The sequence below is a fragment of the Triturus cristatus genome, chromosome 12, assembly GCF_964204655.1.
Source record: "Triturus cristatus chromosome 12, aTriCri1.1, whole genome shotgun sequence".
Lineage (NCBI taxonomy): Eukaryota > Metazoa > Chordata > Amphibia > Caudata > Salamandridae > Triturus > Triturus cristatus.
The window spans coordinates 684,934,172-684,954,246 of record NC_140595.1 but is presented as its reverse complement, the minus strand read 5'-3'; the positions used below and the strand labels follow the sequence as shown (position 1 = coordinate 684,954,246).

At 40.4% G+C, this 20,075-nt stretch overlaps 1 protein-coding gene across 1 annotated transcript in view; it reads left to right on the top strand.

Moving 5' to 3' along the window:
• Window positions 1–20,075, top strand: part of ARRB2 (arrestin beta 2) — a 347,548-nt gene that overhangs the window by 251,268 nt on the left and 76,205 nt on the right. Inside the window, exon 8 of the mRNA XM_085638335.1 lies at window positions 7,241–7,376. Within this exon, the coding sequence (XP_085494461.1) occupies window positions 7,241–7,376 (136 nt within the window). The remainder of the gene's footprint in view (window positions 1–7,240; window positions 7,377–20,075) is intronic.

Genomic DNA, 20,075 nt, shown 5'->3' with positions numbered 1-20,075 from the left:
GTGCTACTGTTTGCGTCTTTGGCCTTGCAAGGACTTGTGCATTATTAGTGGTTATCTGTCTGCATTTTTGTGTTTACTGGACCAACCTTCCTTGTTTAAATCACCTGTTGTGATACGTTTTCGCAAAGATTTGGACATGTTTCCTCATAAGTCCTTCATGATGCTACAGTGGGACCATAATTTAGTCCTTCGTTTACTTATGTGTTCTCCTTTTAAATCATTGCACAGCTGTCCACTGTCTCCTGACACTGAGGATGGTCTTTCTCATCACAATCAACTTAGTTTGTTGCATGAGTGAGCTTCAAGCTTTGTCAGTCCAGTCACTCTACAACACCACCTTTCTGGACCAATTTGTGCTTAGAGCTGGAGCGACCATCCTATTGAAAATTGTGAATGTCATGTTAGACAGTCCGTCACTCTTCTAATGTTCTTTGCCCTACATTAAATCTCAAAGGATGAGGAGAGCACTCTCCTTTACATCAATTGTACAAAAAAAAATCAGGTGGATGTTCAGCTCTTTGTGGGAATTCTCTGGGGCAAGCAAAGTCAAGACAGAGCAGTACATGTCCTTATCCAGGTGGCTAGACCTCTGCAATAAGATCTGTTATGCATTGGCCAAGAAACAGCCTCCTGAAGGATTGAGGGATCACTTCAACCAGGGCCAAGGCTGCTCCCACCATGCTAGCATGCAGAGTGATTGTCCAAGATATTTGTTAGGCTGCTACGTGGTCACCAGTGCACATGTTCATAAAGTGTTAGTGCCCTGACAGCCAGATCAAAAGGGTAGGGTATTTTGGCTTTTCGGTCTCACAAGACATTTTGGCCTGAATCATTCCAGAGACCCACCACTGGGAGAGGCACATCCTTTCTATTTGCTCTACAGTTGAGGAATCTGCAGTTAGAAATATCAATCAGAAGAACAAGTTACTTTCGTAATGCTCTTTCTGGTGGACAGCCTATCTTGTTAGCAAATATCAGCTTGAAATTGTCATTAATACACACATGCTTTACATGTACAGAATCTGCTTCAAATGTCCAGTTTTTACATTCACATGCCATAGGTGCTAACAATAATACCACAGATAACTATAATATGCTCACAATTATATCAGTCACTCTACTGTGCCAAAATTGGACACTAAAGCTGCAGGATGCTCACAAAACGTCAGCCATGGCCATTATTATGCCAGAAGCAGCCAACATTATGTCAGGGGTGGCCACATTTCTGTAAATCATGCTCAGAAAATGTTAGTGATTTCTGCCAGTACACACAGCTGTAGCACTGGAGACTGAAATATGTCAATGATGACAATAATTATGACCGAGCGACTAATGTGCCAGGAATGGACACAATTATGCCAGAGTTGACCTTGGTATAGTGAGAACCAACATATACTTTTGTAAGTCCTTGATATCAGGCATAGCTTTCAGTGAACAACACTTTATCAGGGAGAAACATAATGCCAAAAACACGTATATGTGCACACTTGCATGTCAGTGAGGCTCGGAAGAGGATCTTAACTCTGGATCCAGTCCCTGCTCTTCTAAGCTCCTGCCTAATCATGCACCCACCCCATATGCTTTCTCTCTGCCTCTTCCAACTAACTCTAAAGTGACTCTGCAATGGCTCCAGCTTTTACTACTGCTCGCACTCTTTTTTTCCTGGACAATTGACTACACACGTAGTGTGACTGATAGAGGGGAGCCTACAACATGTTTAATTCTCTTGTAGATACATGTGGTCACATTGCTCGTCCCGCTGGCCAACACAGTTTGTCTTTGTGTCTTAGCATGATGCTCTTTCTATACGGCTTGTCTGACATCCACTCTTTAAGAGTTTTGAGAGGAGTAGTGCTTTCTTCATTAATGTGCATAAGCCCTCTGAATGATGTACTGGGCTGAGCTTCACTTTGTAGAGCTACCTCAAGGATATTGGCGAGCTACCAGTGTTTTCTGAGCTGCTCTTTGGAGACCTGTGATCCATATCAATCGCTTCTAACTCCAAATTCCTTGTCAGTTGTTAGTGCATTTGAAACAGATTCAAGCTATTGTGCACTAGAGAAGCAGCAATTTACTACAACCGTTAAAGAATGCACGCTGGACCTGTTTAGGAGTTACTTGATATGCTTTCAGGAAATGGCTTGGCCCTTTAGAGGAATAGGAAAACGTAGGCTTTATCAGCATTGGCCACTCTTTAGTTTACCTCTATTGCACTAATAAGCTGTAGTGCTCCATATGGATTCCAAACCCCTTCATCCTAGATTGGGTTTCAGCGCTTATTCAATGAAAGAACAGAATACTGTTATTTTAGACCTTGTTTCAAAATCACTTTTTTTGTAGCTTCCCCCTGTAGTTTTGAGTACAACCAGAAAAGTACTACCGTCTAGATAATCGGGAACTCTGGGTGTGATCTAGAGTATGTTCTTTCACAAGTATGAGTTTTGAGTGACTAGAAAGGGTTGGGTGTTATGTGCAAAATGTCCTTTATCGTCTTGGGTAGATCTTTTCCTGCTGCAATAGAGGAGAACCCTAGGACCATGAGATTTGCTGCTCTGTCTGTTCCACACCTCACTTTAGCTCTCCAGCACCAGTAGCATGGCAGTAGCTTTCCTGGTTGGAAACTATTACAAGTTAATTACTGCGATCTCCAGGTATTCTTTAGAGCTCTCTGATCTGTGCACCTTAGACTATGCTTTTGTTATTCTGGAATCCACTCCTGGCACTGTTTTCCATCAGCTTGATTTGTGTCTCTTTTTCCAGATTTATCATTATAAACCAACACTGCCATCAATTTCCCCCTTCACCATTTCTTTACTTTCTTATTCACCAGTGTTCTTGTGCATGTAAGAGGGCAACAAATTGTTTGTTTCACCTTTTATTGTCAGATGCTGTACTGCTGCGGTCTGCCATTCAGCTTCCACCTTGTGGCAGTAACTACTAATTCTGCATGGGAATATCTTCATTACTAGTCCTAAATATTAAAATAGCCCTACCCATATGTAGGATCACGAAATCTCAAAACACTATAATTATAATCATAAATGTATATGGTATATATCCTGCATTTTTGATTGAGCAAATATAAAATTCAGACAACTTGGCCTTAAATAGGCTGCAGTTTTTATGTTTTCCCAATGAAGAAAAAAAAAATAAAGATTTATACGGAAAACACCCTTGCATCATTAACCTAAACTTGGTTCTGTAATCTCCATGTGAAAACATGTGAGAAATGAAGGGACATCTAGCCACATAGACAACAGCTGTGCAAAGCCAAAAATTGAGCACTGCTTTGTAAAGAGCTAGCAGCAGCCTTAAACTGGGAAATGCTCTGGAGTTTAACTTATTTTTTCCTGGCTTGTGTTTGAAATATCCCAATAGCCAACAGTCAGATGGAGAGCGATAGCTATTGGACGTTGACTGTATATCTGATTTTTCTGCCTACAGTAGGGGACTAAGTGTGCAGTGGGCTTGCAGCATGTATAGTTCCACATTCCAATAGTGAGAGAGGACGTTCTTGGTGGTTTTGATAGGGCAATTAAATTATCAGCAGAGATAACATCCACCCCTAGAACACCTTCCAAATGCATGGTATTGGTGGTGACTCATTCGAGGAAGAAGTCCATACTAAGATGGTTGGTTGATCAAAAATGACAGTCCTCAGAAAGTGACACAAGATTTGTAAATGGCTTTGCCTTGTCAATTTCACAAGTCAACATGCTTGCCAGTTTAAGGATTAAAGTGTCTGGGAGTCACACTGGACATGACGTTTGGAAAATTGTTTCCATCAGAGGAAATTGTGTCCTCATTATGATTCAGAATTCAACTGATAGACAAGTCTTCACTCTTTTGGGTCCAGTAGCTTTGTGCATTTTCACCTCAAATGCAAGGCTTCGAATTTGACATCTGCAACAATGCCTCATGCATCAGCGGAACAAGATCGCAACCACTAGGTGAACAAATGTCAACTTCCTCACAATGTGATACACCCTCATCAATGGTGGTGTAATAGTGCCCTTTTTGCATGGGATTCCTTTTCATCAAAATCTGACTCAAATCACTGTCACACATGTCTCTACTGGAATTGGGAGCACGTCTAGGAAAGCAAAGGCTTTAACAAGTACGATTGGAGATGAGGCACTATCGCATGCAGAAAATCAAGATGGCACTCTAAGCAGTCTCTATGAAGAAAGACCAATGGGTCAGTTTTATGAAACTGAGTTTCCCACAAATAGACATGTTTGTCACAGCTATGTTCATAAAACACTATGGCCTCGCATCCATGTGCCTGGATCATTGAAGAGTACTCTTTTGATGAACTGGTCTGGACGTTTTTCTGTATTCCTTCCCCTAATTCTGCTGAGGTCTGATAAGATTCCAACTATCCAAATGGTAAAAATAAGAGTCTTCTACAATGGCCCCCACCTCAACCCCCCCCCCCCCCCCTGTTTCTCCTCATGGTACTCCTAAGACCGGGAAGACAACTTTGTGTGTGTTTGTATTTATTCCAGATCCTGCTATCAGTTGGGACTGTTTACGACTTCTTACTCAAGAAGAATCCTAGGATGTCAAAGAAGGATTACAAGTGACTTACCTTTCTTTGCCGAAGGAATCCAAAAAAGAGCTTCACAACTTTTCAGAACTGACTGTGTAGGGCCTTTTGTGGGCACTATGGTCGCCTAAATTAATGTTACAGTACAATTTGTCCTAAGTTTTATCTCTGAATTTGTTGGTGTCCGGGTCTAAACATCTCCTGCATAGCAGTGACTTGCCCATACCCTCACAGTCCCCAGGCAAAACATTTCCCTGAGGTCTACACGAACGAGCATGATTATATAAAGTTCAAAGTAAAAATCATAAGTTTTGAAATTCATCCTGGCTCCTAGCTATTATTCCAAGGAAGTAATCTTTCAAGGATACCGCCGATCAAGAGCTAATGCTCTTGAAAAGAGACATTTTTTTCTTAACTTTTTTTCATTTCACAATCTCAGCTGTATTGTTTCCAGTTTCAATCTGATCTGTTTTGTAACAGTGGGATTAGAAATATCTAAACTAAAATGAGGGGTCCCTCATTTCTTATTTGCTGTCAAAAATGTTTCTCTTGCCCCTTCTGAACAGTTGATGCTAATTAGGCTAGAATGTTCAGTGGGGGAGACAAATCCATTCAGTTTTCTGCACTTTGAATCTGAACATATTCCAATAGAAGTCTCCTCAATGTGCCTTTTGTTTTTTTTATCAAGTTCTTTGGCTCTTTACTGGACATCCCCTCCCCGCTCCCCTTCGGGTCTTTGGCTCCCCATTAAAGATGCAAGGCTAAATATATGCACACCTTATTAATATCCCTGTTGCAGAGCTTTAAAAATAAATCTGCCACGTGCCAGGCCTTTCACACTAGTCTGTATCTGTGCATGAATACGGACTCCTTTGTGGATTACATTTGTCAGTAGGTCTTTAAAAACCTTCAGAAGAATATTCATTTTTCTTTCTCCTGCTAGATGTTTAGTGTAGGGGTGGGCGGAATTTGCGGAATTAACCTTCGCAAATTATCGCGAGAATATTTAAAATTATCGCAAACAAGCAGAAATATCGCGAAGATGCGGAAGTTTTTTTCCGGCATGTTCGCGAGATTTTCTGCATGGTTGCGGGTCGCCAACTTACCCATGTGGTTGCTTGCGGGCGCGGCCATCTTGTTTTGAGTTGTTCTCGCGGTGCATGATCGCGAGAAGAAAGACGTGATCGCGCGACGCATGACGTCACTGCGGGCGCGAACTGTCGCGAGACCGCGCAAATGGCTAAAAACAATACAACATCTCATGGAGAACGCGACCGGATCAAGAAAACTTGTCGGCGAACGCAGGGATTCAGGTAAGGCGATCGCGCGCGCGCGAGAATGTATTATTTTACAGCGCGAGCAAGAAACAAATTATCGCCAAGCTGCGGAAACCGGAATTTTTGACATTTTCGCGCTCTCCGCGGAACGCAAAAATGTCAAATTATCGCAATTTCCGCGAACGGAACGAAATTTTTGCCCAGGCCTAGTTTAGTGCTAGCTACTCAGTGAATCTAGCTGAGATCCCAGTGACAGAAGTAAATCCATCTTTTATTGAGTCTTGTGCAATTCTCCGTACGTACCACAATCAGTGTTGGGGATTGAATCGGCCTATCATGTTATATAGAAGTCTAGCAAAAAGGTTATCTCTAATATTACTAAAAATGTTGGTGGTCTAGCATGCATCTCCTAAGCCTGGGAGCCATTACCAGCCAATAAATGTATTGGTTCATATATACATAGAAGGTATATGCCCTAGAGAACTCTTTTTGTTTAAGTGTATAATATATTAAATAATGTGTGATAATTTGTGATTAACAGGTACATTGATGACATGTTTGCTTCCTAACATTACAGGATGAATTAAAATGAGCTAATTGAAGTAAATATCCTGTTCTAAGTATACATTTTTTTGCCATCTACAACGTAAAGTTGTATGGTGTTGGCACACTTCCCATCTTAACACCTTTTTAGCTTTCTTTTTCTCGCATCAGTTTACTTTTTCCGTTTTCCCTTTGCTGGCATTATTCACTTTCCAATTTGCTCCCCTTTGAAAGCCACCCGTTCTTTTCTCCTGGACATGCCTCTCTTGGTAGCCTGCTCCTCTTCTTTCCTCCTCCTCTTCCTCTTCTTTACTGTGCTGGTGCTACTCTTTCCCCTCACTGATTCTTGTATCAGAGTGCTCCACTTCTACCCCGCACCTGCTCTGTTATATTACTCTGCATCCCTTGTGTTCAGTCCTGCCCCCTGCTTTCCTTCTGGTTCCAGGCTCTCTGCCTGACCCAGACTGCAGCCTAGGATGTGGACCTCTCGGTCTTGTACACTGTGCCACATACCATAAACAACCTGAGTCAACTTGAGGTAAGTATTGTGTTTGATGCAGTGTGTTTGTGTGTGTGTGTGTGTGTGTGTGTATATATATATATATATATATATATATTACTCCGAAGGTAACACATTGTAAAGGGCTCATTATTTTCACTCATTATCAACTTTAACAGTTGCAACACATTCACTGTTACAAGTAGGTGACAATTTTCTCTCTTGTGGAGCTAAATGAAATGGCTGTTCAACTGAAAGAGAAGCTTTTTGTAAGGTTTGTACTGTGAGTTGATGGATCATAGCTGTAATGTTTTTCCTTTGAGGTGATTTGAGTCAGTGATTGAAAAGCTACTGTGCTTTTTCCCTGTTTAGGAACTCTGTGCGACTTGTAATAAGGAAGGTACAGTATGCTCCAGAGAAGCCTGGCCCCCAGCCAATGGCAGAGACCACGAGGCATTTCCTGATGTCTGACCGATCGTTGCACCTTGAGGCCTCCCTGGATAAAGAGGTAAAAAGGTGATCAAATGGTGGGTGTGTGGACCTTCGAAAGGACACTCTGGTTTTGGTGTTAGAGTATTATTAAGAGGAAGGAGGCATGTAAGACAGTGGTTCACAAACTTTTTCGACCCGCGGCTCCATGACCCCTTGCCCGTGGCTCCCCACTCTTGGGTGGGGGGGATGTAAGCCAGGCCTCAGGAGTACTTGCATTTTTCTCCCTGAAAATATTTTGGATGAAGCTGATGAAGTATTATAATCATATATGCAGGGTGTTTCGTACTACTAAGGCGGCGCCTATAATAGGTAATATTCCTAGTTACACTTCTTTGCCCATGCCTTTTTTACTGTACCATCGCAAACATTTTTTATCCCACTTAATGTGCTAGATAGCACCCTTATGCATGTAGGCCCCATTGCTAAAGTGTTTCTTCTCTTGACGAATATTTGCATGCCCTTCCAGTTCTAACCATGTCATACGTGCCAGCACACCTCTCTCAGCAGGATGACTCACAAGTTTTTTTAAACCACATACAGCTTTATTTTTGCTATCTCCTCCCTAAAATTGCGTCCAAATCAATGCAAGCCAAATAAATTCCCTTGATTTTTTTTTTGTTTTAATGTCCCTCTATCTTGCTTCCAAATATTGGTATTATGTCGTATATGGTGTTTTACTTCCCTGAGCTCAGGGAGGGAGCAGGCCTGTCTGGAAATGTGTGTGTACTGAAAAAAGTGTGCACTAGAAGTACCTATGGTTGAAGTACAAGTGTCAATACTTAATATTTCTTAATGTGTTTAATAAACAGGACAACTGTACTTTTCTGAAAACTTGCACTGGTGTAAAATGCATTTTGAAAAAAAAACGAAACTATTAACAAGTCTAACAAAATAAATCCGGCATCTTCTGCTTACTTTAGGAGTGTTGGAACGTGGGGATCCAGTGAAATATGGAGGTCATTTCCCTCGACATGCCATCAATTAAGCACTACGTTTACAGCTTTTGGCTTGTCACTTACGAATCATCAACAACATGCATTTAAGTCTAATTACTTTAACTGAAGCCAGCAGAACCTTGAACATTGAATTCATTAAAGTGCTTGCTACCCTGGCTAGGTTTGACAGCTCCCCAGGGAGCCACGGCACACAGTTTGGGAACCACTGCATGTAAGATGTTAAAGTTGTTTCCCTTTTATGGCATTGAGCCTTCATTTTCTTTCTGCCTGACGACCTATTTCTTGAGTTTGGCAAGTTCATTCAGAAAGCATGGATTCCTCGAGGCCATGGTACTTATAGACCTTGGTCGGAGCTATATTAAAAATAGGCAAAATGCTATCAGAGCTTCACAACATGGCAGTGACCAAACTAAATGACTCCTCTTGTAAAGGCAATGACTGTTTCTGATTAAACTGCCTCAATTTTTGCCCTGTACTGAAAATCATGTGGCCTCACAACTGACTACCCTTCAGGGCCTAGATAGTAAAAGGCATCCCCGAAGTGATCGGTCTAGACAAAAAGTATAGGCTTTTGGATATTAATTGGGTAATTGTGGAGAAAACTATTTCAAAAACTTGTTCAGCCACTTGTGAGTTTAATACAAAGCAGTTTTTCATTGTATGTCGCCAAGCCGTCTACAGAGTTCCGTGCACCCCCCAACAGTAAATTATAATTGGAAATTCAGATGCACTAAAAGTGTAGCTATATCTTTTACAAATTAATATAACCTCACTTCAGCGAGAAACTATAGACTGGATAAGACCACATTACAGTTATGATAAAGGAGGAGAAAACATGGACTGTTTGGTGACTTTGAGTGACTGATGATGATTGTTTGATAATAGTAGTTAAGGATGAGTGTTCTTTGATCCCAAAACCATTTCCAGTTCTCTGAGACTGCATCTTAAAGCATGTACAGTTCAGTGCATCATCTGAGACACTTTCAGTAATGCATAACAAATCAGTACCATAGCTATCAAAGAGGTATCTTTAATATCAGGTCTAATCTGATTTAAAAGAAGACCGAAGAATGCTTTGCTCAAGTAAAGCTATTAAGGAAATAATTACCAGTTCAGGCAATGTCGCTTTGGCTAGACTCTAGAATGCATGGACCATGTATTAGTCAAAGGTTCTTGGTCTATGGAAAACACCTAACCCCATCAATGTGCAGCTACTGAGGGTAGTCCTGGCCCTTAGTTTGTCATCTTAGAGGGAAGGAACAATCAGTGTGCTATTTCATTTCGATTAAGACTATAGTTGTACATCTATTGAACAAATGAAAAAAGAAAGAATTTAATATGAATTACCTTACATGTAACTAAGCTTGCTGTACAGAAAGGCCATTCGGTTAGTACCCAACCACGTCTCAATATCTTAATTAATTAAATTGTGCATATATAGTTGTGTTACACACACGTGCAATTAAAACATTGCAGAAGGCTTACACACAAGCAATATTCTGATGCGTTGGCTATAAAGTTATGCAGGTGTTGCTAAACGTCCCAGGGTCGCGCGCAATGGGGCTGCAATTGAGAGTATAACTCGTAGTTATCAATACAGTAGAAAAAATCATTGTGCCAGATATCAACAGTCGAAAGGCATCCCGACCCCAACTAAACTCTCCCCAACTAAACTCTCTTGGCCAGTAGCTCCTGGGATGAGTGCTTTTGAATAGTTTTTGGAAGGTCTTCGACATATCCTATGAGGGCCATCATGAGGTCCAAATTTACCTGTAAATCTATTGTAAGTGAAAAGTCTCTAAAATACGTCTCGTGTCGTCTCCCTCTCAGCCCTCCATATTTTTGGGCAATTTCATGTCGGATGGAAAAAGTCCGCCTGAAAGTATCCAGATCGTATTCACGCTGTGTGCTATTTAACAAGGATAAAACAGATGCTTTTCCTTAACAAGCAAGTAAAAACTAATCTCGGGCCCCTCTCAAAGTAGGCTCAAACAATATGTGGTTCTGACTTGGAGTCAGCAGTTTACTTTCCAGATGTGGAAAATGTGAACTTTGATGCATCAGCGGGAAGTTATCTGAAGTTTGCCTATGGGTTATTCCATAGCAACACAGCTCTTGAGGATTTTTTTTTTGTTTGATAACCAACTTTCATTGGAGTTTTTAGACATTCGTAACAAACAAGGTAAGCAACTTAGATTGCCAGCAGCTTCAGGCAGTTTACAGTGTTTACCTATAGACCGTTTAGACCTAAGCATTATTAAACATTGACTGTAGTAAGGCGTAGCCTATTGTATTCCCACTATTTGCCCCATATTTTGGATTTTTTCTGTGGACATCCCTATGCTGCATTTAGGGGTTGCTCTTACTGTTTAATCTAGTCCCCTCCTCTGCGCCATGCGGCCAAGGTAGCTGGCTGCTGGTTTGATTCCCACCCAATTCCGGTGTTTTCCAGGTTCTCCAGTAGTTCAATCTTAGGTGCCTGAGCGATTTGTTATCTTAGTACTCAGGAGAGGGTTTTGCCAATCTGGGTCCAAAAGTCTTTAATGCAGGGGCACTGCCAGGTCACATGATAAAATTAATCTTCAGAGTAGTCAACATTGACAAGCAGGGGTTGCCGCCCGGCCCGAATGACAAGAGGTGTTAAGGCGTAATGCAGGAGGTGTGAATGTAGTGGACCCGTATCAGCCAGAGGCGGGAAAAAATTGCCAGTTCTCAATGGGCCATGCCAAATGATGTCTTCAGATGGGACCCACCATCCATTTCGGTCAGGAGGGGCCTCGGGTGGAGGGCATTAAGCGCTAATGTCCGATAGATTTGAGAGACCTCTCCCATTCCAATGTTCCCCATAAGGAGTTTGGCTCCTAGAGGCTTATACTCTGGAGGTCCTCTAGTTCCTTTTTGTATTCTGTCAGGGTGTGTCAGAGTTGAAGTTATTTGTGCAACTGGGTCTTGGATAGGTGGAACTGCGCCTGAGGCCTTGAAAGGTGCACAGGTGGTTCCCATGCCTGACATCCCCCAGAGTTGAAATCCTGATCTTGTACCATTTGGCAAACCCCTCAATTTGCGTTGTGTGGTGGAGGAATCTAGTGGGTCAATGTACTTGCCCAACCTGTGGAGCTCAATTTTGCACGCCAAGTTAAGAACACCATTCTTGTAATTTCAGGGAGGTCTTTGGGAGTCTGGAATCCTCGAAGCAGTACTATCACCATGTCCAGTCCCAGTAGGGAGATTTCCACATGTTATGCCAGATCTTTCAAGCCTCTGCACATCCAGTTGTTCACCACCAGTACATGGCTGCTCGAAAGTATAATTGCATATCAGCCATTCCCATCCTTCTGTCATAAATCGAGAGTCTGCATTTGGTCATGGCTTTGTGGGGGTTTATTAGCCCACAGGAAAGAGCGGATGTCTGCAGTTGGGGCTATGAACCAGGAGTTACGGATCATCATTGGCAAGTTCTGAAGGGTGTCCAAGAATCTGAGTAGGACCATGATTTTAAAAAGAGAAGCTCTCCGCTGAATTGTGGTAGGCAGAGAAGCCCACCACGTGGAGTCATTTTTCACCCTGGAAAGGAGTGGGCCGAGATTAAGGCTTCATGTGAGCTCAGTTTCGAGGGCTATCATGACACCTAGATATTTAAAACTAAGGTGTTGGATTGGTGTGGCGCCCTGCCATTAGACCAATTGCTTGTGACCGCAGACTGGAACCAGGAGGGATTTGGCTTTATTTACTCAGAGACCTGACTCCTCTTCATAGCGGTCTAGTAGCCTTGGGCATCAAGGTCCCGAAAGGTGGGGATTTGTCAGGAACAGCAGGACTTCGGCTGCATAGAGTGCTAGTTTGTCCTCAAAGCTGTCTTCCCAGTCCCAACCTGAAATTTTGGTGTCGTAGCGTACCAGCCTAGCAAGCGGTTCAATGGTGAAGACGAAAAAGAGTGAGCAGAGTGGACACCTCTGGTGAGTTCTGTTCCTGATAGGAAAGGGTTCGGACAGGACCCCTTTTACCCATACCGTCAGGCAAACGCAGAGGAGCTTCACATAAGAGCGGAACCTCAATCTGAACCCCACATAGTTCAGGACTCCATCTCAAAAAAGGACCAGTTTATGGAGTTGAACGCCTTCTCAAAATCAAAACGTAGCAAGGTGCAAGTGTCCCAGAGCTCCCTGGCATAAGCGGGCACCATGTGAGCCTGTCAAATACAGAGCCACGGCCCAGCAATAAAGCTGCATTGGTCTGGGTGTACCAGTGTGTCTGTGACTTGGGTGAATCTGAGGAGTTTTCTTAGGAGTTTTGCAAAGATTTTAACCCCTTTGAAAGAGTGGGCGGGGCTGCGTCGGCCAACGGACGTGCGCAGCACTGCCGAGGAAGTGCTCGTGACGGCCGTTGGCCGACGGGAGCACTCAACGGGTTAAGTTGTGTATTTATCAGAGAGATTGGGTTAAATGCCTCATGTTGAGGATAAGGGCTATTTGACATGGGGATGACCACAATGGTTCCCATGTCCATTTTCGGGGGAATGACCCTGGTTTTGCATGGTATACAGCTAAAAGATGTGGAACAGGCATGGCACAGGATTTACTGTAATTCTTAGAGAGGAATATTAGAGAAAAAGAGAGGGACCCCTTGGCAGTTTGCAAGGAGAATGAGGTCATTCAACCATAAGAAAAAGGAGATATTTCCCTTGCTTGCACTTATTTATCTGAAAAAAACGGGTTTTCTAGACTTGTCTCAATTTATTAAAAAGGATTTTATTATGACGAAAATCTTTCTATAATCTTTAAAAGTCTAATCATGATACAGTTTCATAAAAACACATGTTAAAAACACAATCAATATAAAAAAAATATAAAAAACATACACAGAGTTACAAAGTTTTACACAATTACAGACATTCAAGAGTGATGACCAGCATCATGGAGACAGACATGAAAGTAAGACCCCTATTTATGTTCTTTACTACTACACATCCATTGGACTCAGCAATACAGAAAATAATATTTCCAATTCTATGCTCGTTATTCTGTGCTGGTTATGGGATTGTGTTTCCACAGATGTTAGCGTCGACGCGTTTCGATGGCTTCTATACTGATGCTGCCATCTTTATCAAGACGGAAAATATAGTTGTCTCCTATTCTCTTACGTTGCTGTCCCTAAGGAAGGAGTATACGAGAAAATTATTTGTCTGAACGTATTATAATGTATAAGATTATATAGTTGTACCCAAAGGGGATTATTAATTGAAAATGGTACTGAAATAACCCCCTATTTATTATATACTGCAAATTTCGTCTATTTAACATTTGTTAGTCAAGAAAAGCTATACAGTAATTTTTGCCGAGCACTCTCTATTGTCCGGCAAGCCGATTTTCATGAAGTACAGGATTCCAGCTTTAAGAAAAGCGTCTATTACCCATAAAGTTACTACTAACTCACCTTATTTTAAATGGGGAGTCGAGTATTATTTATATAGACGGGCCGGTGATATTCTTCAATTGAACTGCGATCTCCCGACAGTTCTAACGGTCTAGAAAGACGTAGCTGTCTGTAATGTTACGTTCTGTCTGACCAAATAGAAAAAAAAAGGGGGGAAAATATGACATAACCTCAAAGTCCTGTTTTTAAAGAATTAACTATTAATTTCCTAACACGTGGGATAAATGATCTTCTGATGTGAGCTCAAAATAACAATTTACCTCACTTTAGACGTAGCTCTAAACCTTCGTTTCTTTTCTTTATCTGTGATACGTTCACGATAACGAGTGGAAATACCAACTCGACGCCCAATCACTCGAGGCTAATTGTCCTCCTTAAGACTCCGATGGGTCTAGAAAAATAATAAACGTACAATGTCAACTGTGTATAACACCCATAGTGATACGAAGATTCCTAGTGCTCACAGTCCAGCGTACCTTGATGTTACATCCGACGAGGTCCGATTGCGGTCTTCGTGTCTGATTCGAAAGGTTACCCGCAAAAGGAGACTCGTTGCGTGTATTTAAACTAAAAGTCACGGCTTCTAATTGGTAGCCAGAAAGAACTTCACGTGTTGCGTGTTGTGGCTGTAGTTTGGTTACCAACGTCACGTAGCAACTGGTGCATACCGAAGTGTTTCTTCATCTAAAGTCAATGGTGATTGGTTAGACTCTCTCATCCAACCAATCCGAAGAGAGTATTACCAGTGAGCTCCCACTTACCCAATCCTACTATTTGCACTGAGTCCTGTCCGTCAATGCGGTGCAACTGTTCGATTGGGCCGAGGCTGCCATGTTTATTTGTTTTTTTTATCGTAGTCAAAACATTCTGGATACAAGAAAAAAATTTTTTTGTATCCCCGTTACTGAAAATCGCAACTTTATTGATCGCGTGTTGCGTTGCATTAAGATGTTCTAAATAACCCTAACCTACAGAAATCGTCAACGATTATTACTTCCTATTATTTACTGTATGACTATGTCCTAGCTGGACCATAGTATATAATTTGATGCGATCTAAGTATCCTGATTGAATTAACAGGTGTAGTTGTATCTTCTGTCCGATAATTCACTATTATAATGACGGGGATGCTAGTATATATGCAGGACCTCATGCTAGAGCATGGTACAGTTTTCTATATTGGCCCCTATAAATTTCTTATATTGAAGATACTTCTGTACATGTAAACAACCTTTTTTGGTCTCGAGCTAGGAACAATTATTATGCTGATCTTTTATGCAACAAAAAAACAAAATTTTTTTTTGATATAACTTCAAAATATCAATACCGTATGTTTTTACATCAAAATACAGAACTGGTGATCCCATATGTTTGAAACACAATTCTAATGTTAGTGCTTGTGCACCTACACGTAATACATTATTCCTACATACACTGCATTGTGCATAACACATCTATTCCTATCGACATGTTATACATAGTCATCGCAGTAATGTTAACATGTGTACTATTGTCTTACATTATAATAGTATATTCCAGACAATTTCTAAAGGAAATTTTTGTTACTCTTTAAGTTCTCAGTATTTCAGTATAATATAGTGGTGCTTTTTCAAAAATATTCATTGTTTTGTTATCAAACATTGAGAGCTCCAATATGTATCAAGCATATTATTACATTACTTATGCATCCATTTCCATACATGACATGGTATTACAGTATATCACATATTATTCTATTCGTGGTACATATACACCCGTCGACATTTGATTATTCTATTAGGTCAGAAGGACTATAGATATACTTCCTCAATACTTCGTGATTAACTTCATCCAGTCCTCTCTAGAATTCAATCCCTTATCTACTGTGTTTAAGTGGCATATGTACCACTGTTCTCTTTTCTTCCTTACTGAATCCATATCACCACCTCGTCTATTCATAGTGATTTTCTCCAATATGAACCATTTAAACTCATCACAGCCATGGTTCATCTTGCAAAAATGTTCAACTAGAGGGGCATTCTCTTTCTTTGTTCTTATGGCAGACTTATGCTCCAAAATACGTACACGTAGTTCTCTACCGGTTTCCCCTACATATCCCTGATTACAGGGGCATATCGGGAGGTACACAATGTTTTTACTCCTACAGTTATTTAATGTTGTAGTATTCAAGTTTTGGCCTGCAAATGTTATATTTTTACCTTCCAGGCATTGGGCACATATTGAGCACGTGCCACATTTATTGTTGCCCTTTGCTTTGTTGCCCTCTAAGGTGGTTTGCTTCTCCCCTATTTTTGGGTATGTTCTCACTAAAGAGTTCCTAATGGTTTTATTTCTTCTGAACGAGAAAAGGGGTTTCGGCAACTGAATTTGTGTACCATAATTAAGAATTTTCCAATTTCTGTTGACAATGTTTTTAATTTGGTTACTGATGTTGGAAAATTGAGTTACAAAAATCAGCTTTCCCGTTGCTGGATTGTTTTTACTCGCTTTGGGTTCAAAAAGACTCTCTCTGTTATAGAATCTAGCTCTCTTTAATGAGTTTTTTATTAATTTATTGGGGTACCCTCGTGCTTTAAATTTAGCTTTCATGATCTCTGCATGTTTGTAGAAGTCTGAGACATTGGTACAATTTCTACGTAATCTGAGAAATTCCCCAAAAGGAATATTATCTTTCTGTGAATGGGGGTGATAGCTATTATACTGTAGGAGAGTGTTTTTATCAGTGGGTTTAGTAAAGAGTTCTACCTGTAATTCGCCATTAAACTCCTTGATCTTTATGTCTAAAAATTCTACACTCTGATCACTGTAGTGAGCTGTGAACTTGAGATTTGGATCCGCTAGATTAAGCCATTCTAAAAATTCTATCAGTAGTGTGCTGGGGCCATTCCATATGAAAATAATATCATCGATATAACGATGCCAGTGCCCTACGTTTTCAAAAAATGGAGCCATCTCATTAAATATATTCTGTTGTTCGAACTCTCCCACATAAAGGCAAGCCAAGCTGGGAGCACAAGTTGCTCCCATACTGGTGCCTTTTGTTTGTAAATAGAGTTCATCTTTAAAAAGAAAAATATTATTCTTCAATACCATTTTTATACATGATGTGATGAATTCTCTATTTCCTCCTTTGAGATCTTCCTCTTCTAATATGGTCGAGATGACTTCTATTGTACTATCTTGGGGGATATTAGTATAAAGGGCTTCAATATCTAGGGTGACCAGGAGTTGGGTCACCCTGTTGAAGCCCTGCCCCTCAAAAATAGAAATGGCATGCGCAGTATCTTTTAGGTATGACCTCTGTTTCTGCACGATCGGTCTTAGGAAAAAATCGACATATTTACTAAGTGGTTCCAGAACGGATCCTATGCTACTTACAATGGGCCTCATGGGTGGATCGTGTGTATTTTTATGAATTTTAGGCAATCCGTAGATTGCCGGAATTACTGGATGCGAATTTTTAAGAAATTTATATTCATTCTCGCAAATCCAACCTTCCTCTTTTCCCTTGGTAAGAAGGATGTCTACATCTCTTTTTAGAACTTCAATACTAGTGTTCCTAATGCGCTGATAGTGGTCTTTTACATCTAATAGTTTTTTCATTCTTATGTCATAGTCTATGGAGTCTAAGATTACAACTCCTCCACCCTTATCAGCTGGTTTCACTATTATGTCGTCACAGTCCTGTAGGGTTTTCAAGGCTATCCTCTGGTCTTTGCTCATATTGTTATGGAAGTTGTTATTCTTCGTTTTTTTCAAACTTTTTATCTCCATTTCAACTACCTTTTCAAAAGTTTCTACATTTTTATCGACATGTGTCAAATTGGGAGTGAAACTAGATTCCGGTCTGGAATATACTATTATAATGTAAGACAATAGTACACATGTTAACATTACTGCGATGACTATGTATAACATGTCGATAGGAATAGATGTGTTATGCACAATGCAGTGTATGTAGGAATAATGTATTACGTGTAGGTGCACAAGCACTAACATTAGAATTGTGTTTCAAACATATGGGATCACCAGTTCTGTATTTTGATGTAAAAACATACGGTATTGATATTTTGAAGTTATATCAAAAAAATTTTTTGTTTTTTTGTTGCATAAAAGATCAGCATAATAATTGTTCCTAGCTCGAGACCAAAAAAGGTTGTTTACATGTACAGAAGTATCTTCAATATAAGAAATTTATAGGGGCCAATATAGAAAACTGTACCATGCTCTAGCATGAGGTCCTGCATATATACTAGCATCCCCGTCATTATAATAGTGAATTATCGGACAGAAGATACAACTACACCTGTTAATTCAATCAGGATACTTAGATCGCATCAAATTATATACTATGGTCCAGCTAGGACATAGTCATACAGTAAATAATAGGAAGTAATAATCGTTGACGATTTCTGTAGGTTAGGGTTATTTAGAACATCTTAATGCAACGCAACACGCGATCAATAAAGTTGCGATTTTCAGTAACAGGGATACAAAAAAATTTTTTTCTTGTATCCAGAATGTTTTGACTACGATAAAAAAAACAAATAAACATGGCAGCCTCGGCCCAATCGAACAGTTGCACCGCATTGACGGACAGGACTCAGTGCAAATAGTAGGATTGGGTAAGTGGGAGCTCACTGGTAATACTCTGTTCGGATTGGTTGGATGAGAGAGTCTAACCAATCACCATTGACTTTAGATGAAGAAACACTTCGGTATGCACCAGTTGCTACGTGACGTTGGTAACCAAACTACAGCCACAACACGCAACACGTGAAGTTCTTTCTGGCTACCAATTAGAAGCCGTGACTTTTAGTTTAAATACACGCAACGAGTCTCCTTTTGCGGGTAACCTTTCGAATCAGACACGAAGACCGCAATCGGACCTCGTCGGATGTAACATCAAGGTACGCTTGACTGTGAGCACTAGGAATCTTCGTATCACTATGGGTGTTATACACAGGTGACATTGTACGTTTATTATTTTTCTAGACCCATCGGAGTCTTAAGGAGGACAATTAGCCTCGAGTGATTGGGCGTCGAGTTGGTATTTCCACTCGTTATCGTGAACGTATCACAGATAAAGAAAAGAAACGAAGGTTTAGAGCTACGTCTAAAGCGAGGTAAATTGTTATTTTGAGCTCACATCAGAAGATCATTTATCCCACGTGTTAGGAAATTAATAGTTAATTCTTTAAAAACAGGACTTTGAGGTTATGTCATATTTTCCCCCCTTTTTTTTTCTATTTGGTCAGACAGAACGTAACATTACAGACAGCTACGTCTTTCTAGACCGTTAGAACTGTCGGGAGATCGCAGTTCAATTGAAGAATATCACCGGCCCGTCTATATAAATAATACTCGACTCCCCATTTAAAATAAGGTGAGTTAGTAGTAACTTTATGGGTAATAGACGCTTTTCTTAAAGCTGGAATCCTGTACTTCATGAAAATCGGCTTGCCGGACAATAGAGAGTGCTCGGCAAAAATTACTGTATAGCTTTTCTTGACTAACAAATGTTAAATAGACGAAATTTGCAGTATATAATAAATAGGGGGTTATTTCAGTACCATTTTCAATTAATAATCCCCTTTGGGTACAACTATATAATCTTATACATTATAATACGTTCAGACAAATAATTTTCTCGTATACTCCTTCCTTAGGGACAGCAACGTAAGAGAATAGGAGACAACTATATTTTCCGTCTTGATAAAGATGGCAGCATCAGTATAGAAGCCATCGAAACGCGTCGACGCTAACATCTGTGGAAACACAATCCCATAACCAGCACAGAATAACGAGCATAGAATTGGAAATATTATTTTCTGTATTGCTGAGTCCAATGGATGTGTAGTAGTAAAGAACATAAATAGGGGTCTTACTTTCATGTCTGTCTCCATGATGCTGGTCATCACTCTTGAATGTCTGTAATTGTGTAAAACTTTGTAACTCTGTGTATGTTTTTTATATTTTTTTTATATTGATTGTGTTTTTAACATGTGTTTTTATGAAACTGTATCATGATTAGACTTTTAAAGATTATAGAAAGATTTTCGTCATAATAAAATCCTTTTTAATAAATTGAGACAAGTCTAGAAAACCCGTTTTTTTCAGATAAATAAGTGCAAGCAAGGGAAATATCTCCTTTTTCTTATTCTTAGAGAGGAACCCATCAGGGCTGGCGTCTTCCCAATATTCAGCACCAGGATAGGTTAAATCTATCTCCTCAGTGATAAGGACGCCCTTCAGGGACATCCTCCACTACATAGACAACGAAGGTAGAGGGATCTCTGACAGCAGTGGAGTGTTGTTCGTCCGGT